Source organism: Falco naumanni, chromosome 1 (assembly GCF_017639655.2).
Source record: "Falco naumanni isolate bFalNau1 chromosome 1, bFalNau1.pat, whole genome shotgun sequence".
NCBI classification, from domain to species: Eukaryota; Metazoa; Chordata; class Aves; order Falconiformes; family Falconidae; genus Falco; species Falco naumanni.
This window is the reverse complement of record NC_054054.1, coordinates 20,584,717-20,606,843: the sequence shown is the minus strand read 5'-3', so window position 1 is coordinate 20,606,843 and position 22,127 is coordinate 20,584,717. Positions and strand designations below refer to the sequence as shown.

The window sequence follows — 22,127 nt, the reverse complement described above, 5'->3', positions numbered from 1 at the left end:
TTTTAACAACATACTTGATCGAGAAAATTTATTTTTTTAATTACAGATTTCTCTTAAGACCTGTTTTAATAATGAACATGCAGCTTTTCTCTCATAGCAGCTTGTCAAAAGACAAGCAGAATTGGACTTTGGAAAGCAAGTGAGTATGAAGAAAGACAGCGATTACTGTATTGCTGGGTAGTATTTTTTTATGCAGGAAGAAAGTATATCCTGGAAGTTTTACACAGCAGTACTACAAGTTGTGGGTTATACTTCAATTCTAATGAAGTAAAAGATATGAATGTCAGATAGTAATTTGATGTATACTAGAACAGGTCCCTTGGTTTAAATTGTTGCAGCATACTGCTCTATGTTAAATGCTGCCTGAGCATCTAGGCTTTGGTTCGTTCGAGAAAATGTTTAGTGTTCTTAGTGAAGGATGTTGTACTGACAGAAATGAAAATACCATATCATTCACCCACATAACAATTCCACACAGATAAAGGCAGCAGTATTCTCTGCCTTTCCACTGTTAAAAAAGGAAGGCTAGGCTACTGCCAGTTTTGCAGGATGGAAAGCTGAAAGCATAGCTTCAAAGCTGTCAACATCCTCTTGCTTCTAGTGACGTGTCATCATTATGCATCTATTGTTGCGGTGTTATTTTGGTTTTGCAAATCCATTACAATTGCTCCACTAGGAACTAGGAGCCCACTCATTACTGGGCTACCCGACTCCCTCTCTTCTGATGGGACATATCCCTTAAGGAAGTACAAGTTCTTGGCCTTACAACAAAGGTGAAACTAAGGACTGGGATATTCAAGAGATCAAACTAGGTAATACAGTACTTCTTTCAGCCCTGAAACACTGCTAATCTAAATTGGTCTATAAACTGGTGATCTAGGAAATGAGAACCTGTTTTCTTTTACCTATTTGCTTGCCTATGAAGCCCTCTGAATTAATTTTGCAGTTTGATACTGAGCTTTGGAAGTTTTGTTGAAAAATACATACATAAAGCAGAAATAAAGTATTTAAAACCGAAGGTTTTTACAAACAGAAATTGTGTGAATTGACTGGAATAGGCCTAAAAGATGATCTAGTCAACCTCTAGGACCAGGAGTAAAATAAGAATACCTGTCTAGATCACCTCTGACAGATGCATATCTACAACTAGATCTACTGGTAGAGACCTTCAGGGAAGTTTCCACAGCCCACCTAAGTAATCTGTTCCACTCTACTACCTCCATAACTACAAAGTTCCCCTAATCTCTAATATTTTGTGGAGGAAAGACTAAACTAATTACTTTTACTACCTTATATGGACATAGACAACAATATTATGGTCCTCTTTATAACAGACTTTCACTTAACTGAAAAGCTATCATCTCCCTCCTCGATGTTCTGTTTTCTGGAGAAAACAAGATTAATTCATTCAAACTTTGCTCAAGTCTCCTAAATCGTTATTTTTTTAAAATTCATTTGTATCTTTGTGTGTCGCTTCAGATATGAGCTACAATATAATTACTCCATGGGCCTTAAATACCACTGTCAGTAAGGAATGAAATTTGCCCCTTTTTGCTACTAAGGCACATTATTGACTTTTACACAGTTTCTGACACTAGTAGCTGTGACCTGGTTTTCTCTGTTACCACGAACTATTCTTTTGTTTACCATTTTTAATTTATGCACTTGACTGTTAGTAAAATATTAGTAAAACCTTCAGTAGAACCAAACTTGGGACAAACCCCAGTACTGCCCACTTTATATGCCTTCCTAGTTCGCTAACTATTCTTCAATACAGATTTCAAATCATATTTACAGTAGGCTCATTTCACTGTTCTCCCAATTTTCTAATAATTAAGTTGTCTTTTTATGTGAAGCAGCATTTGACAGCATTCATACCTCATGTTTCATCTGGAAATTTTGCACCAGGTTGAGGTCTGTGAACATCCGAATTGTACACAGCGTTGTTTCATAATCTGATAGCTCAAAATCACTGAAGTTGAAGTCAGTTAGGTTGAGAGATTGTGCAGATGGTACCACGGCAGCCTAGAGAAGAATAGAAGAACACAACTTAGCACTAGGAAAGAGAAAGCTAATATGAATACCTGCTTTTTCAACAGAGAAGTAGTGAGATACTAAATTGTGCCTTCACGTTGTACTGAAATCTGATGATTACTTCTTATTTATCTGTCGTTAGCCTTTCTTGTTTAACATTACCTTATTTGCTTAGGTTTAACTCACTTTTCCATAGGTAAGAGAATCAGGAAGGGACTACCTGGCCAGTCTGTTACCTAAATCACCTAAAGCAAATTGTAACCAAAAGTATGTATGAAATTGGGAGACTGAGGAAATAAGGCAGAGGAGTTGTATGTTTGCTTTTGTGGACAGGCAGACATCAAAATCTGTAACTGTTGACAATTTTCTAAAAATCCTAAGGGAAGAGATGTCAGTAGAACAGAATTCCTAACAGAATCCACATTCAGTGCTGAAGTAGAACATCTACAGCCAGAGTTTTCTCAGGGCTAGAAACCTAAAAAAATCAGGGTTCACCTGTGATCAGTAACCTTTAAAAACTTTGGACAATGTTTTTGGTGTAATAGAGTACAATCGCAAACTCAATGTGAAATTTGAAATTATCAAGTAGACAAAACCCCCAACTCTATACTTTTAAAATCTGTAACTTTTATTATCAGTAATATCTCCATTCATTACATGTATTACAACTCTATGTATCACAAATCTACTTTTTCTAGTCATAAAATTCAGAGTATAGGTATTGGTTGCCCTTCAAAATACAGATGTTAAGGTGGTAACAAAATAAACGGAGCAAGCCTTACACTATGGAACAAAAATTAGTAGGAGTTTTTTCAGCAAAATAGAAGGTGAAGTTCTCAGTGCTACTTCTTTACAGTTGTTTCACCTCATATATACGAGTGTGCTTAAAATAAAATCAGGTAAAACGGAAATGGTGAAGGAAATTAACAAATCTATGTGTTTGTCTTCCTCTTTGTAATTCTAGGGGAAAACGTTTGCCCAGCATGGGGAACATGGGGAACTGTGTCCTACAAGACTGACACTGAAAAGGACGCATGTGTCATGATCTACAGTACTATTACATGTAGCACGCAGATCAGCTCTCCTCATAACTGCCTACCAGTCTCTGTTCCGTGTAAGTTTGCTTTTATCTTTCCTGTCTGTCAGAATTGGAAAATCATGGAAAAATCACAAAAATAGCATTTACACAGGAAAAAAAATCCAGCATTCTTACACATTTTTGTACCATTAATTTTGTGTTCCTCGGTTTGGATTCATGTGGTATTTCACCTATGAGCATATGAAGGAACCACCAGGTCTGTATGTTCAGTGGAAAATAATGCAACCATTCAGGAACTCTAATGACATCCTTTGAAAAACTGCAACTTTCTGGTATTTTATGAGGAAAGGGATGGAAGGACACCGTAGGAGTTCAACTGAACACCTCATGCCTGTGTTCTGACTTTGTTTATAATTTATCTTTCCCTTCCTTGATCTCTTGCCTTTGACATCCACAACAATAAGTTTCATTTCAGCTGAGGCATAAAAAAGTGCACTTTGTAGCTATTCAAGTGTTATTTAAGTGGATTAGATATTTCCTGTTTTACTTACGAAGGCCAGCAGAGCTATGTGCCCCCCATTTTGCAGCATGAAAGTTCATCAGCTATTTTAATTTCAAGTTATTCAGTTATGGTCAGCTTCTGTAAGCACTGACCAAACTATAACCTCTCGCTCCATTTCTTCACCTCAGGAATATTATAAAGAGCATGAAATAGTCAAGAAGAAAATGTGCTAACTCACTCCTCTCTTTGCATAACGGTCAGTTTTTAATTACTATTGCTCACTATAGGCATTGTATTCATAGTAATTACTAGTGAATAATTAATTAGTGACTCCGTTATCTGGTTAAGTATAGAAAATAATTTTGAAAACTTGTCTTCTATTGTGATTGAAAAACCTATAGGTAAAGCTTATAACTTCATTCCATACACCATGGCACTACCTTCAATGAAAGCCTCAAGCACAAGAACAGTGTATTCTCACATGCAGGAGGCCAGGTGAGCATGGTGAAAGGCCAGCATGGATGAACAGGGAATTCCTGAGTGAGCTCAAATGAAAAAATGAAGTACACAGAAGGAGGAATGGGGATGGACTACCTGGGAAGACTACAGAGACGTTACCAAAATGTGCAGGGATAAAGATGGGAAAACCAAAGCTCAGCTTGACTTGGAACTAATGAGGTGGGGGAAGGGCCACAAAAATGATTTCTATAAATATACTGGCAGCAAAAGGAAGGCTAAGGAAAATGTGGGACCACTGTGGAAACTGAGTGGCAACTATAAACAGTTTTGCTTTGTTTTGTCTGCTTTGTATGATGAAACACAGGTTGCAGACAGTATCCAGGCTCAAAGGAGGTAACTAATGCAATATGACGTTCCGTAGTATGTGGAAATGACGATGAAAGTGAAAAATTTGACTACAGCCCATTACACAAGGCAGATAATCAATGAATAGAATAGAATATAGTACGGAGTAGAATAGTTCCAGTTGGAAGGGACTCACAACGATCATCTAGTCCAACTGCCTGATGAAGCATCTATTTTCTGTGCTGTCAGATTATTTAGAAGCAAAACAAAGCAAATCACAAAAAGGTACATCCAGTAACATGATTTTAATCTGTTTTGGCTGGCTTCATACAATGATATGAGCAGAAACTAGAAATTAATAAAAATCTGAAGCCAAGTAAATTGCCATTCATCAGCTGATCCTCAGTAGTGGAACAAAAGTTATAATATGACATGTGTTAGCTTTAGCCACCACAGAGGGTCCAGTTTATAGACACTGACTTGCTACACCACTGCAATTTAGGCACCTGGATTGCATCTCCACACATAACATTACAAGCCTGGAATCAACTATGAGTAACGTCAGCTGTCACTTCGGGCAAGGTGGTTATCTTAGTTAGCTGTTCCACATGCTGATTTCAAAACTGAAGTCTTTCTGTGATGTGTTAATGGAAAGATAGTCAACACAAAGGTATCCCAGTAACGTGGTAAGGGTTATTCTTAATTAGGGGAAAATACTAGCACAACTACCTCAGGTAAGTTTTTGGAAAGTCTTTGTCAGCACACTGAAAAAGAAAAAAACCTTCCCTACCCCCTGCTAACAGTTTAAGTTAGATTGCAAGGAAAACATCGTCTGCAAAACAAAGGAACTGCCGCTTTTAAATATATCCCTGAATCAGTACTTAAAATAATCACTTGCTCTAAAATGCTTTCTAGAATCACCTGTCTCTCCCACAACTAAGATAAGCTAAGTAAGTTAGCCTTCTCAGTTTGGGTAGCAGGTACACCCTTTGTCACTATTTGTCGAGCACTTAGGTTAAGACTAGGAACAGGAGTGCTGATGTCTTTAACATGAACAACTTGATCTTGCAACTCACTTGGCCCTGTGTCTTTTCAAGTACTGCTGCCTTCATCAATGCACAGAAACAGCAAATAGTTTCAGAAAAGAAATGACAGAGGTTGATAGTTGCAAAATTTAATTGTATTCTATTTTGAGAATACAGAGGCAAAGGAAAATGGCAGCAATGATCCTGTATCTCAAAGGGTACACGCTAACAGCAGATACTTAAAGAGCAAGATTTGTCTCTCTTCCTTGTTTTAGGAATAAGGTTTTAACTGATTCAATTTAAAGACTGCAATGCAGGAGTATTAACCATGTGACTCTAACATGTGGATTTTTAGGGTAACGGTCTGCAATCATGTCTCATCATAGGGTCCTTGAGGAGAAAACCAAGGCTATTGGCAGTAGGTTGAAATTCTGCGCGTAAGGCTTTGCTCCTCCAATCTAAACCTTTCAGGAGTTCACAAATTAGATCTACTTGAAGGTACAGTTTTAAGTTGGAGAAACCACTTGCTGATAATTCTGTTGTTGCAAATTTTACTTGCAACATACCGTACTGATTTCTGTTGCCAATGCCATGTCTCACTAATAAATTATATATTAACTGTAATGATTCAAAGATAGTACAAGTATCAATTCCAATATCATGTTATAAAGCTGAAGTCCTGTATCTGTTTTCATATACCATTGATTCTGCTGAGTAACTCTGTGACAGCATGTGTCCTAGCTAGGGGAAAACACTAAATTTCACGTTGTGTTCAGTTACAAAACAGAAAGAACTTTTTTTTTTTTTGTACTACAAAGTTGTACATCTGAAAAGACAAGAGCTTCTTTAAATTTTGAGAGAAGAAGAATGTAAACTTTAAAGGGCTAATGAGTGCTCTATCCTCAAAGGTCAAGAGTGACTTCCAAAACTAGACTGAGTTCTGCAATGCCCACTGAAATACTTCAGGATAACTTCTGCCTCAAACCTTTGTGAATTTATGGCCTTCATTGCTCCTAAACCCAATGGAAACTGCCATTAATACAGGTTCTGTCTCTCAGTTAGGGAAGATGTATGTTTTGTGGCCATCATTCATGAAGCTGGCTACTGGACTCCAGCTGAATTTTAATGGAATGATTTTGGCCTCAGAGAGTTGCAATTTGCAATTAACTGGGGAAAAAAACCCACCACTTTTTTCCCCCCACTGTGTTTCTTCCTATTTTTCGTATGTTTTGAATTGTTATATACTCCTAAGTTTTGGAGAAAAAAGTATTTTAATGTTTTTTTTTTTTTCTTTTTACATTAATTTTGATTTTTCAAGCACAAAGCTGTTTGAGATCCACTTTAAGAAAAACCTAAATTGCCTTGCTGTGTGAGGCTACCGTTCTGGTCAGCTGCAGAACAAATCCAAAATTAACATCCTGTTCTCCATACCCTGCTCTGGAAAATAGGTATTTTTTGGCAAGGCCTTTTCTATCAGGGTCTTGTACTCTAGGGCAAATTCTTATTCCTGTTCAGACAGCACAAACTGGCCAATCCCTTCCTGGTTCCTGAGAAGAGAAAGTGAATGGAATGGGATATGCCACTGCTAGTCCTCTTTTCGTGGATTTGAGATGATTACATTAATTTTTATTTGAATCCCTTTGACCTTCTGCAGAGATGTATATACACCATCATGCACTGGCATGCTCAGGAGAGCTTATCCTATCTAGAACTATTATCAGAAGAAGGTTTCTTGACTTTGTTGCTAAGCAGGAAGAATCCCAACAATCATTAAAGGAAGTAGAAAGTCTTTAAGATATTGAAGACAATTTTTAGAAGTGTTTCTCTTGGTTGTTATTCAAATTGAGAAAGGTTACAGAACATATTTTTTCCATAGCAAAGAATAAGTCAGCTTGTATGTTCCTATTTTACATTCTGTGTAAGCTCATGCATGTGACTGAATGCCAGGCTCAACCTACGTCCAGAATAAACCTCTCCTGTAGTCCGTAAAAACTGTGTGCAAGGCTTAAGGCTAAATATGGGCTGGGGTTTTATTCTTAAACACATTTTAAACCAAGTAATTTCTCAATTTAATAAACTTTCCTTTAGATTTGTAATGTTTTGACTCAGCTTTAACCATCTGGCTATCATGGACATCCGTGAGGTGAGCAAGCAATGAAGTAAAGACATACATAAGCTCGGGTTACTGGGAAGTCAGGGACTGAGTGGTAGTCTAAGACATAGCTAAGGCACATGCAGAACCAGATGCAAAAATATGGGTCATATACTGAAACAGTTGAATAGCAGACTGGAGACCATATACACAGTAGTAGGTAGTAAAATCTTTTAACATGAAGAGACTCCACAAAGCAAGAAGTATTTCTGAGCTACTTTTACCGTAATAGTAACAGCACTTCCATAATGCTTGGCATGTGAGGATCTCAAATCACTTCGCAGTCAGTAAGTGACAGAAAAAAATCAAGAATCAATGTTTTCTTTTGTGCAATACACACCACAAACTTCTAATTTGAAGTTGAAATCTAAGTTGCTCTCTCCTCTTGAAAAAGTGACAACTATGAAGAAATTAAATCATTGCAATTTACACAGAAAAACAAACTAGAAAAAAGCAGGAGAGAACTACTTTCATGAAAAGCAACACAATTAGGTGGTCTATATGCCAATAGGGAAATTTTGAGTAATCGAAGTGGTGGATTGTGGCACCAATGAAAGAAATTAAACATTTTAAAGAGAAGAATAATGCCTAAAGAAACAATTTTAGGAATGGTAACTGAATTAGGTATCTTATTCACAAAAGCACAAAGAAGAAACCAAATATCAATGAGGTGGTTAGATCTATACTGGTGTATAAAACAGGACAGGGATCCTAGCAATGAGGCAAAATGCCACAAAGCGATTTGTCCATATGACATAGCACTTGGTCTGTGGTTTTTTGGGGGCTCCATGTGGCACCTTGAAGTTCTAAGACATCCTTATTTATAGTGCCTGTTTTTATTTTTTTAGCTCAAATTATCTGACCTAATCTGATTGCTCTATTAAAATGCCTCCCTTCACAAGATGAAATGTTTCATCTTGACCAGCAAATACCCACAGCATCACATTGCCATTATTAAATAAATTCTTCTTTGTTACTTTTGAGAGGTTTTGGGGTTGGTTTGTTTTTTACATTAAGCCCGCATGTTTTAGTCTCCCAGCTTCCTCTGAAATACCTGCTACTTATGAAAGGTCAGGAATACACGGAATAGAAGCTACCTCAAATCACCAGGTAGGCAAAGTTCCTTTTCGCCAAATACAATCAATTTAAACCAACAGTTGCACAGACTCATCTATAACAGCTTGCTCAGCATATTAACTATCATTCTACTTATCACAGATTTTTTAACATTCAATTAACATTCAACTATCATAGACTTAAGAACCTAATTGCAAAAAATAAATATATGCTGTAGCAAAATTTATGCTTCTCAATTTCCACTAAAGAGTGATGGCTTTATAGCATGAAAATAAGTGTATTTGTTTCATGCCCTGGGATGTGATGTGAGGTTACGTGGTATATCTGAGGGTGTGAAACCCACTCAAATAGTGCTGCAAGACTGTAGGCGAGAGGAAGCCAGATCTGGTGCACTCATCCACACTGCCTCTTGGAGATGGTGTATGCCAAGTGTTCTGGTACCACGTGCCCTGGTACCGCCTTAGAAGGTCGTGGCTGACATGGGCCACGATTGTGTTAGGAAGCACGTGGACAGTGAAGCGGTAGAAGCAGACACTGGTTCAGTGCTTAGGTTTATTGTCATTCTGTTTATTTAGCAGAGTCCTGGTTTTGGCTTGGACAGAGTAGTTTTCTTCTCAGTAGCTGGTACAATGCTGTGTTTTGGGTTTAGTATGAGAAAGCTGTTGATAACACACTGATGTTTTTATCTGTTGCCAGGTAATGTTTACACTAAGTTGAAGGTTTTTCAGTTTCTCAGGCCCTGCCAGTGAGAGGGCTGGAGGGGCACAAGAAACTGGGAGGACACAGCCTGGACAGCTGGCCTGAACTAGCCAAAGGGATGTTCCACACCACAGAATGTCATGCCGAGTGTATAAACTGGGGGAGTTGGCTGGAGCTGGACGATTGCTGCTCGGGGACTGGCTGGGCATCAGTCAGCAGAGGGTGAGAAACTGCATTGGTCATCACTTGTCTTTTTCCCTTTTGGATTTTATTCTTTTCTCCCTCTCTCTCCTTCTCATTACAATTGTTGTTGTCATTTATGATGTTATTTTAATTATTAAATCATTCTTATCTCAACCCACCTTTTTCCTTAATCTCCTCCCCATCGCTCTGAGGTGGTGGGGGGAGTGAGCGAACAGCTATGTGGTACTTAGTTGCCAGCTGGGGTTAAACCACGACAAGCAGTAAAGATGTAAACACAGAGATTACAGCACAAGCCCTGAAGAGGAACCATAGGAGATGTGTTGCTTGCTGGTCTTGTCAGTGCCTCTTCATTGATGAGCAACAGTGTGGTAGGACTGAGGTTCAAAATCTGTGAGACATTAACCATTCTAGAGCTATCCTTAGTCTTGTGCCCTACTTGTCCAGTCCAGTCCCATACTACCCAGCTTGTGGTCTCCTATGTCCACCTTCCTCTCCATCCCTCTAATATTTTTTGTGCATCAGGGGTGATGCTATTCCCCCAGAACATCTGCTCTAACAGAGAAAACTGGAGAGACTAAGCACAGTCTGTGCTTTGAACTACACTTGAAATCATAGCTGTAGTTACTCCTTAGGCAGTGGTTTCTAAACTCAGAATTAAACATGAGCAGAACACTGCACAGAAAAGTAACCACAAAAAAAAAAATATCCTTGCATTAAGAATTAAATACAGTATTTCTGTGTAAGGCCCATAAAACTGCACCCATACCTGGGATGCTTGAAAGGTACCAAAGATACACAACATTCAGACTTAGCTGCAGAAAGAAAAGTTCTCAACATTTTGCTTCTGAAATACTTAATCATTATGAGTTCTGGTTCTCCTGTAATTGCAAGTCTCTGGCCAACCTGTATCTCACTGCAGGCACTGTAACATTTCCTTTTTTACGTGACGCATTGATTCAACTCAGGAACTGATCCGCTTAAGGTTCACTATGGTTTTGATTTCTGGAAGATCTGCTTCTGCGTGTTTAGGCATCGCATCTGTGTAACAGACTGCCCTTTGTTGTTCCATTAATGGAGTATTTCTAAAGTAATAGTAAAAAATTCAATTACCGCTGTTACCTGCAGCTCCCTCGTTTCCTCCTCAGCAGCAGAAGCATGGTATGAGAGAACCTACAGAAAGAGAAAAGCAACCCTTATTACAAACAAAAGAGCAATGTGATAAAAAGGTATTTTTCCTAGAGCAGAATTCTCAGCTTGCAGCTGCACTGCACTGCATTACATTTGCTGATAAAATCTAGTGTCCACACAGGGCCCACGCTGGTTTTAAGGGAGCACTCTGAAAGCATACAGGGAGGTATCTGCAGCTTTCACCAATCTCCCACAGCACAGAATCTTCTTGAGATAATTAGGCCAAGAAAATGTAAATAGTTTCTATAAAAGAGCAAAGAACTCTGCTTTTCTCTTTGGAAAGTTTTCATGCCCCACTTTCAAAGACAAATAACAAATGAAACAGCTATAATTATGAGCCTGACATTGTTGCCATAATAATCCTTTCAGGAGTTTCTTCAGAAGGAAAGTTTTGCCCTAACTGAAACTTGGCAAAAAAGTCTGAAAGACAATATGTTTGTTTTAAATTAACAAAATAAACTCATATTTTCTAGCTGTTGAGAACACAGGACATGGAAATGTTATGGATTTTTTTTAGCAACATGAGACTGACTTTTTTTCTAAAGAAGCCATCTTATATACGAATCTATAATCTGTCTGGTCTTCCTATATTATCTATGAAGTGTTACAGTAGGAGACAGAATTGCTAATCTGCCATATAAAACTGCTCTTTTTTTAAAGCACTGAGATTATTTTGACACTAATTTTACCACATTTTTATTTAACACGACTTAATACAGGTTTATTGGAGAGTTGTAACGTTTCTTTTAGAGGCCACAGGGCACATATTCCCCATTTTAGGAATTCTGCAAACACTCTGTTTACATAATGAATGTTAGGAGATCCAAAGTCTACAAATTTTTCACTTTCAGCTTCAAGTTATCACCTCTAAGTAATTCAGCTTCTCAGACTAAAGCCCTCTTTAGCTATTAAACTTAACAGTAACCAATTCAAAGGCTGAGACCAGACGATGCTCATCTTGATATGGTTTGTTGGGAGTCTGAGGAAATCGCTGAAAATCTACAATAATGCTGTTGTAACTCCACAAACCAGTTTGTCTAAAGGACTGAGCCAAAATCATCACAGAAAACCTCTGACAAGAAAAGGAAGCCCCTAATCCCCCAAACCATTTCCTCTTCCTACGCAACAGAACAAACCTGCTATGTTGCCAGTGTGTGGCCTCATGTGGAGGAAAAGATGCGTTCAGCTCACCACTGAATCTCATGAGTAAAGTTAAAATACAATACCAAATAAAATAGTCTGCTGGCAGATATGGAAAGGAGCAGAAAATTCCTCTGCAACTCAACAGGCCAAATGCTGTTCTCCTGGGGGAGAACAGTTTCTGTTCAGTATCCATGTGAGTAGTGCAATGTGTAAAACAGACAGGAGAAACTTAGGATCTTGTTTGGGCTAATTAAGGACCACCTAGATTTTGAGCTCACCTCTAATGTCACCATCTGTTTGGCCATGGCTCTTTCTACAGCTTCATACATCTGTGTATTCTGGATGCCCAAGCCACAAAAGATGACGAATGCTTCCAGGAACTGTTCATCATTTCTGTTGAAAGCCTTGATTTTGCCTGAGTTTTCTTCCATCTTATTCACAAGCTGGCAAACCCCTATGCCAGGATACAGAAATTAAAACAAGTAATACAGAGAACTGCCAACATATCACCTATTGTATGGAACAGCCAGAGAAAAATTAAGTCTAGAACAGTTTAGCCTACAGTATAAACCACCAATGTACATCAAAGTGACACATGGGAGTGCTGTAGGATTTTCCCCAACTTTTTTTAGAGTAGTTTCACTGTATTATAGAATAAATGTTAACAGGTTATGTATTACTTAGTAGACTCAAAATTATTTATTAGGATTTGTAAAGTAAAAATCTAGGGCTTTACAGACTTGATTATCTTGTGAAATTCTAGGGTCGCTTTCATCCTAACTTTTATTATTAATAGTATTCTAGATTGACTTAATCCCTAAAGACAATTTGTCCTTTGGAGGCTAATTAAATTTTTGTAACCACGCCAAAAGAACATTTAGGAAAGTCAGAATGGTGGTACACAGAGTTTTCACTTCCTTATTTGAGTCAGTACTGGAAATTTTTTAAAATAAATGAACTACACAGAGAATACCCAGGTTGAGGCTCAAAACTTAAGTATACTCACTTTTTCCATGCTTGAGTTACAGCCTGCCCCAAAGACTACTGAACTCACCGAAAAGCATCTTACTGAATTCAGCTTGTTAGGTTCAAACTTGTTGTTGATATTTGTGTCCATGTATTCTGCGTTTAGAATTTCTGGACTTTGCTGTGCACATGCCATTGAAAGGTCTGACAGGTAACTTCTACCAAACCTTGCTGCAGCTTAAATCCCTGACACCATTTGAAGCAGCAAGAAACTCACACATACACCTCACTTTAGTTTTACCTAGTGGATGGAATTTTCTGCTAAGAAATCAGAATATTATTTAAAGCAGCTGCATTTTAAGTATACATCGTCTTTGGCCAAAACTGCTTTGGGGGTGATTATTGTCTTAAGCGAGTCCAAATGCTTTCTCACTCTCATGAATTAGAGTACTAATACTTTCAAACATAAAAACTAGTGTTTTCCTGGCCAAGTGTGAATAATTACCCATTGAAATTAATAGTTGCAAAATAAAAATTCCGGAAAAAAATTACTAACTGGAAAAGTCTTCATTTTCTATAATTTGCTATTGCATACCTGTTTTTGTACTTTATGTATTTTATGAAGAACATTTTGCAGCAGAAAGAGTAAAATATTAAATATGTATATAGCAAAAGAGGAGATAACTATTTAGCATGGTGTTTCCAGAACATTCTTAATTTTTAGGTTTTCTTGCATCAGTAGAGCTAATCCTAACTTACACAGGATATATGAACAGAATCTGAATGCCTTACACACTTTACCACCATAAGGTCAGGGAGGCCAGATACGCTCTTTGCTTATTGGTAGGGAAGAAATTATAATGAATACTATTTTACAGGGAACCAACTGAATATAGTCAGCAGCTACTGTAACGTCTTGTCAGTGCTAATATTTTTAATAGGATAGTATTTCCAGGATTTTCTTACTCCATATTTACAAACTAAACAAGCTCATTGAGGTTTTTAAATAAAAGGAAGAAAGGTCTTTGAGGGAGCAAGTGTGTATCTTCCCTGTTACAGTACGTAGAAAAGCCAGGGAAAAGAACATAACACACACATACCAACTGTGGTTGTTGAAGAACATTGGCATTGCATGTAGAAGTTTTAATGTCTGCTGACAATGTAACACTGTCCTGTTTCCAAATGACATTTTGTTGCACGAACTTATTTTAGTATGAGAGTCTCCTCTAAAGAGATCAGTCACAATATTATAACTGTAGCTTTAAACTGTTGTGGCAGGGGTTGTGGTATCTGAATATTGCAAACAAGATTCTGAACCTTAATGGAATGAGATTATTAGATACTAGAATGATAGTAAAAATATATTATCCTAGCAAATATGGGTTCACTAAGAACAAGATTAACTTTCCATGGGAAAAAGAAACTGACTTATAAAACTCTGTAAGAAAGTCTCATGAAACTCACTTGATCTCTGTTTAGTACTGTTTATGACAGTGTAATTGTTTCCATAGCAACTGTGATGTATGTAATGAACACAAGAGTAAGACTCAACAGTGATTAAGCCACAAAAGCAAAGGAATTCTTAAAAGACAGCATTTGGATGCACGTAAATGTCTCTTTAAAAAGAGAACTGCTGTAAATATATGATATAGTATTTAAGACACTTTAACCTCTTTCAAAAGCTTCCCAAAGCATTAGGTGGTCCATACAGGAACTCAAAAGTCTTTTATTGTGACGTAGTTATAAAACTACAGAAAGATTCCATAAAGCTTTCACCAATACTTGAAAAATGCACCAGTCGGGAGAATAAAAAAGGTTTTTTCACCTGTCTTGCGAGTAAGATTTGCTTGGTTTTGCTGTGGACAGTTTTTCCCACCCCACACCCATCTACACAGCCCACTTCCTAAAATCTGGGTTTGGGTATGCTAATCTTAAAAAAGTAGACTTATAATAATAGTCTTACATAGTATATAGTATGCTAAAGGATCTTCTGGGTATTGTCTCAAAGGCAACTTCTTGACCTTACTCTATTAAAGATCTGAACATTAGGCTGGCTGTGAAACTTTAGAAGACTTCAAAGAACATTTCCCAGTGAGAATTACTCAAGATTTGAAAACCCCACCTAAACAGGCGGCCTGACTGAAACTCTCAGTTTGAACTTCCACAGAAAATAACAACAGAAAAAACCCTCTATGAGATCAGATGGAACTGTTTTATCAGTAGCTAACAGCATAGTGAAATACCTAGAACTAAAGCAGTTACCAATCTTCATCTTGGTCTTCTAGGGTCTGGCAGAATATTTAAAATAAAGTAATAAAAGAACTCATTAAAGAAGGTGATATCAAAAGAAATTTCAAAGAACTCTATTAGGTAAAGACAATGCTTCTCTTTCTGCTTCAGGAGTTAAAAAACAATATCTGTCTTCATGGAAAAGGGACCTCACATTTACTATATACATTGGGTTATGCAGTTTTGCTGTAATTCTCAAGAAAAATTATTTGAAGATCATTAAAAAACACATTCTTGGAATTCTTAATATTTACTTGCCAAATTTTGTAAAGCTGAGGAAGTTGGATTCATGCTGCTATCTAGGAATCGATATCTTTTATGATCTGTTTCCTTGTGGAACTTACTGATGCCAGGAAAGCAGGCTGACACTCATTCTGCTCTTCACAGGATAGGGAAGTCCTAGTAATTTCCAAAAGCATCATCATCCCTTTATTTAAGGTGAATCTGAAACTCATTGAAAGACTTAAAGCTCATTAAGCTTATTCCCTGACCAGATCCTCAAAACTATTCAGGTATATACTCATCTTTGACGACCAAGACCAGGGTCACCTAAATATTTTTAGGGAACTAGTGGTAACTAGGCTCCTAAGTTTCCATAAGCATCTGTGCCTCTGTGGACTTAAGTGATGGCAAATTACTTCTGAAAATGTCACCCTAGAAATCAGTGGTACTATAGCCGCTCTTTAAAAATAGAGGAAAAGCAGTTCTAGAAAAAAGCAAAGGAGCTGCTGCAGACATATTTACACTGGGTAGCTTTAGACACTTAAGACTCTTATGGTAGGACTGTAGGCTCCCTGTGCAATCCACAATAGCACCAAAACTGCACGGCAGCTAGCCTTCTAGTATGAATCTTTCCATAGCTGAGTCTCATTTGAGGAAACTGTCAGTTCAACCTGCCTTTCCACATGCCACCACTGTTCCCTCAAAGTCCAGCACTACCTACAGCTCAGGCCTGAAAAGCTTCTTTACTGATTTATGTCTTCTCTGCTTTCCACTGCCTTGTAGAAGATCTACACAAGCAAGAGTGGTAACTGACTCTCTGAACAGGAAGCAGTGAAAATCATTTTACTTACAGAAAATTTTGGAATGCAAAGAAGCCATAAAAATGGTGAAGTATCACAAAAGTGTTGTAAATGGCAACTGATTTCATAAGCAATTTACAGTCGAGGCTGCTAATTGAAAACATGATTAATTAAGGATCTTTTCTCCTGGGCTGCAATTCCATGTTGCTGATATTTTACTTTGGAGCACAGAAATATTTCTATGAAATGTATAAAAATATTTTTTGTAGAGATACCTACCTATCACTTTATTCTTTTTCCCATTTTTTATTGGTGTACACAGCAAACTCTTTATGTGTTGACTTACATTTTCTGCATTGTCATTCTGTTAAACAAACAAAAATATACAGTTACAATTTTAAAGACTAATGTTCAAGTGGCTGAAGTGAAAAAGCTGTTGAGATGAGGTCTACAACTATTCTTGGCTTACATACTGCCTCAAAAAGTAACCATGTCTTCAAAGAGTTTGCACAACTCTTTGGCTCGATGGTGTAATAAACACTGTATCTGATACAAGCTTTGGTTAATCACAATACAGGTAACTATGATAATCTTCATTCAGTAGGATTTTACAGTGACTTGTGTAATTGTGCTAAAAATGTGCTAATTTTATAATAGGTTATTTCATTAGAAGGTATCACTGCCACAAAAATGACAACTTTGCACCAAAGTGTTCCACTCAGTGGAACTGAGTGCAGCTGAAAAGAAACCAGATATGCTTTAGGAAACCTTTTTTACTCTTCATCAGGTGATGAGCTGTAAAAGGAAATGACCTCTCCCCTTTTCAGCATATTCCCTCCCTTAAATTATGGCAACGTAAGGAACAGATGTCATGAAGAACAAGAGTAGCTACCTGACAGTAAGTGTGCATTTTGTGGCACTAAAATTTTTGTAAACTCTTTCAGTTTGTTTGAGATGCCTTGATTAATCCACCAATACAATGAAAGGGGGCTTAGTGGAGACCGGATCATGATCCAAAGAACAACAGGTAGGAAAAATACCACCAACTAGGTCAACATTCTGCAGTCTTCCAAAGATCTTTTATCCTATCTCATGCCCCAAGAGAAGGAAACTGAATTTATTTGGGGGGTGACAGAGTGGGAGGGTAGAACAAAAAGACAATGCATTTTTTTCAAATACTTGATGAGAAAAGGACATAGTGCTGCTCTGACTGCTCATGGAATAACGTGGCACTTGCTCAGAAGTACATTTGGTCCATTGAATTGTATGTGACACAAAAAAATGGGTACACATGTTTTAGATCAAAAGGTTATTTTGGTGAGTTCTTAAAAATTATTATTGCTCAGCTTTCTGGTGCTGTGCAGGGATTGTAGACAGTTTCTTTGGAGGCAAATGCACAAACAGTATAACGCTTACCAGTGGCGACAGGAAATGTGACTTTTTAAAGAAAACATTAAAGAATTATGTCCTGCCAGATACTTTACATGGCTCCAGTAACTTAAGTACTACTACTTAACAGTAGCCAACACATCAAGAAAGCATATGGAATAACTCGAGAGTACAATTTGCTGTTTTCTGAACTGTAACATATCTGTAAAATCAGCTGTAAAAAAGGATGTAAGAATCAGCATCTCTCCCTAGACCTCTCCAGCAAGGGCAGCTGAGAAACACAAAGTCAGGCTTGCATGAAAACTGGTTTATGGCTACCCTAAGAAGAACCTGCTGTTTCATGGTAAAGTTCAGATGCATCAAAAATCAAACTGGACTGGATTGGAGGTAAGACCACAGTGCACACTGCTTAATAAAAATGCCTGACCCAGTATTAACAAACAGGAGAGAGATTAAGCAAAAAAAAAGGCTTAAATGCTTCTAAGGTGTCTTGTAGATACTTAAAATTTTGTCTCCACTGCACTAACTTTGTTGTTCAGGGAAGAACACATACGCATGACTGCTGAAGCTTAGCATTTAGCTTCTGTACTGTCCTTGTAAGCGGCCTGAACCTGAGGCAGGCAACATCACAGCTCTTCCACGAATAAACCCAAGCTGCTGTTCTGCCTCACATCACTACCAAGGTAGTTGAGGCTACCAAAGCATTTAGAAAGCACAAAGTTATTTTTTATAAGGTGAGTGAGCATGCTGTTGAATGTCCTCCAAAGAAAGAGGCAAGTCAGGGTTTCTAGGGCACTAGGTACACCTGGGATTTCCCTCATGTCAGGGTTCATCAGATTTCAAAACATTTAGCCTGCAGCTCTGCCTTGAGACTGCTCCTACACAGTGACGGAGATGCAGCCACTGTGTTTCGAAAAACGTTAGCCAGAATTCCTTCTAGCAGTGCTATTATTTTCTTTTTATGAGTTTCTTTTACATGTATAAAGTCACATAGATCCCAGGGAAAAATGCAGAATTCTAATCCTACTAACAAAGTGAAAAGCCTGTTTCAGACAGTTGTTTGGATGACTCTCAAGGCACTAATTTAATTTCAAAAAATGTCTTCAAAAATAATCACCTCTTTCTTTATTGATCTATACAGTATATCCATCTGATACTGTTTTTACTTCCACTCCTGCAGTTAAGATACCTTTGGGCCCTGTACTGCAAAGTGGTGAGCACTCAATTTCTGCATTGCTCAATCCTTCATAGAAACCCACTTGAAAAACACTCAAAAAACCTTGCACAGAGGAAAAGGGAAGCAACACAGCTCCCCACTATAAGCCTGCCCCTTCTTCCCATTTCCTGCAACAATCACATTGAACACTGTATTTTCTGACCTTTTTGTTGTGCACCTCAGAAGAGTTTGGTAAAAAGCTATCTGCTGATCATAATTCCTCTCCCCCTTACCACCCTCCTCCCTGAGCCCCTCCACCCAACAGGCTTAATTTTAACAAGAAAAGCAGACATCTTTCTAATTTCTGCATTGGCAGGAAAATAGAGAATTACAAGTTTGCTTTTTGTTAATGTTGACTGAAAGCAACCTGAGTTTTACCAAGTGACCTTCCCTCCTAACTCACTGGTACCTGTGTGTTTAGTAGCATACCACACCATAAGGTCACACCTGACCAAGTGTGAAGCAAAAGCTCCCTAAGAAAAGTGAAGTTGTTCCTTCTCTAAAACAGGAAAGGATTTGCATCTATAACATTAATCTTTGCCAGAATAAGAAGGGAAAGGAGAAGATAAAAGGGAGGGAACTTCTGAGAGCCTCCCAACATTCACAGTAAATTACAGAGTGAAAACTTCCAACTGTTCCTCACTGAAATGTTTTCCATGGAACATACTGCAAACTCTGCACATCACATTTTATTGGAAAAATTAATGTTAGGCTTTTTTAATAATGGCTGTAGGGATAAATCCCTCCACTGGCCACACAGCTCACTGTGTGAGTATTGTACTGTTTCTTCACTGATAACGAATTTTATCAAGCAAATACACCTTCCTTTGTGTTTGTGTAATTCTAACTGTGGCCATTAAATTAATAGAAACAATAAGAGGGAAAAAAATAAGGTTTCAAAAGTAAACAGAAAACATCTTCTGTTTCTGAATTTCTAATCTAAGCTTATTTTACTTACTGTCCAGGGAAATCTTCGGTCTTTGCAGACATCTGGGATGTTGAGAGGCTCCATTGTATTCTTGACATACTGAGCATACATATAATTGATTTTGTTTGTATCATAGTCCCTGAAGGAGACAACATTATTATTATGTGCTTAGTATGAAAATGGGTTATTTCATTATGCAAAGCAGGTAATTGTAATATCTATGCTGTAAGAGGAAAGGACATAACCAATAGATATATAATGGAGATGAGTTCAAATCCTGTATCCTAATCCATCTGTCATCACAATACTGCATGGTTTGATTTATACATTCCGCCATTTCTTTAATATTCAACAGTGTTAACACTGAACACCAGACTTAAGAAATCAGTACGATTTATACAGATGGAGGATAAAGAATGAACGACCGGGTTTATATTGAAATAAACAGAACTTTCTGGAAACAAACTCCATTCACAAATCTGACACACTTGAAAAATCAATACTGGATGAAATTCACAAAACAGAATGCAGCAGGTAACATCTGTGAATTTTCTGCTTCTAAGTTCATTTCAAAGTTTTTCTAAAAGTAAAGGCATAATCAGTTGCATGAAGATTCTGTTACTGAATTAGAACTGATTATTCCTAATCAGGACATAAAATATCTTTACAGAAACAGTCATCTCCTACTTTTTTAGCCATGGTGTATTTAATTAAGGCATTTCAATTCTCTTGGACCCTCTGCCTGCTCTGGAGGAGGACGTATATCCTAATAATAAACCTATTCCCATCAAGCTCCTGTAGTTGCCCTCTGACATTTGACTTGACTTCAGTTATCCTTCAGATGTAAGGATGTTCACAGTGCTGCAGGAAAGGAATTATTATGTCGTTATTTCACAAACTTGGTTATATAAGACAGTGCCCCGCAATTCTGAAAACCAGTCTGATTTAGGATTTGATTCAGGGTCCTTGATCACATAATAAGCCTGAAAATGTATTATTTAAAGTAATACTTTCTCATCTAATACATGTCATTGTATCTCTGCTACTGTCCAAAATCATGCCCCTCAAGCATAGCAGAAATTCTAACTCCAGCAGCTGACTTGTACTACAGTCCATGGCATATTAATTGTGCCGTCTCATGAACAGGATTCAGACATGCAATTAAGCTTCCAAGCTTCCTTCCCTATTGGTTATGAGAAATAATTTACTGATAGCCCATGCAAGCAGTAATTTACATTCTGAGTCCATTAACTAGTAACTGTTAAAGGGATAATGAATAGGAAGGGAAAATTCTCTTCATCATTCCCATAGTGTAGAAGAGGAAGTAAATGGGAACTTTCTCACCCTGTGATCTCACTAGCCTGTTTTACCTCTGTACTTCCTGGTTTTACGCTGTCTAAAATCACAATACAGTTCAACAGTTTTTAGTTGCTCAAGCCACACACTTTGGACATAATTTTCTAATACATGGAATTAAATTTAATATAATAAATATTCACTGCAAAAAAGCTCAAAGGGGTACAGAAGTCATGCTTTTCTCTCTGCACACTGTATCTGTAGTAATGCACTTTATAAACAACTGTCTCACTCTTGACATTTGAAACAACTGTTTTTGATGGCAGAGAAAGGTAACGGAGACAGTAATTTTCAAACTTCAATACAGAGGTTCAGACTAAATTTGGAAACTATTTAATTGGGCTATTTTAATTCAACTGTTTCTATACCTTTCTCTTCTCCCAGTTGAACTTCTTAATGGTTTCTCAAAGATGACTGAAAGTTAGAACTTTAGGACTTTATTCTTGATTTAGTCAGTCACGTTCTTTGAGTCAGCTTCCCTATCTATGAAATAAGAATATTGATTAAAATAATAAATTAGGATTAGGATCCACTAATGTGTTATGTGTCTGCTCTACAACATAGACATCTACACAGATTTCTTACCAATCAGTTTTAGAGAAGCCCACCAACTTAAGACTTTTACTTCTCAATTTTGTACAGTCCCATAGATTAGCCTTGTGGTACAACTGTGTACTCAGACCTGACCAAGTGGAGAGATCAGGTCCTACTCTCCTGTTCTGCTCAGTGCCCTTTCTAAGGCAACAGAATTCCTCTATGTACACTTCAGGGTAAAACCTGCGCTATAAAAATAGCAGTAATATATGGTACCCAATGGAAATAAGGTCCATTATTACGAACAAAAACATTGAAAGCATAGTTTCACCATTCTCCTGGGATGAACAAAAGTTTGTATTCATTGTTTTACCTCTTCAGATTTTCAGCTGAATCTTCCAATTCCTCAGATTCCATGTGAAACACACTAGAAAATGAATCCTGGAATATCAAGAGAATAGTTTAATATATCGGTGTATAAGACTGTCATAAGTTAGAACAGTAGTATTAATGAAAAGCTTGTTGCAGTTATCAAAACCTATTCTATAATAAACTTCATT

The 22,127-nt window shown here is 37.5% G+C and overlaps 1 protein-coding gene across 5 annotated transcripts in view; it reads right to left on the bottom strand.

Annotated features, from left to right (window-relative positions):
• Positions 1 to 22,127, bottom strand: part of PDE5A (phosphodiesterase 5A) — a 142,718-nt gene that overhangs the window by 18,024 nt on the left and 102,567 nt on the right. For 4 of the 5 annotated variants that reach the window (XM_040584203.1, XM_040584185.1, XM_040584218.1 and 1 more), the window contains 6 exons: positions 21,941 to 22,008; positions 19,708 to 19,816; positions 16,424 to 16,508; positions 12,146 to 12,321; positions 10,647 to 10,706; positions 1,879 to 2,025 (listed from right to left, as the gene is read on the bottom strand). In XM_040584203.1, the coding sequence (XP_040440137.1) occupies positions 1,879 to 2,025; positions 10,647 to 10,706; positions 12,146 to 12,321; positions 16,424 to 16,508; positions 19,708 to 19,816; positions 21,941 to 22,008 (645 nt within the window). The remainder of the gene's footprint in view (positions 1 to 1,878; positions 2,026 to 10,646; positions 10,707 to 12,145; positions 12,322 to 16,423; positions 16,509 to 19,707; positions 19,817 to 21,940; positions 22,009 to 22,127) is intronic. The other variant, XM_040584194.1, reaches the window with a different exon arrangement.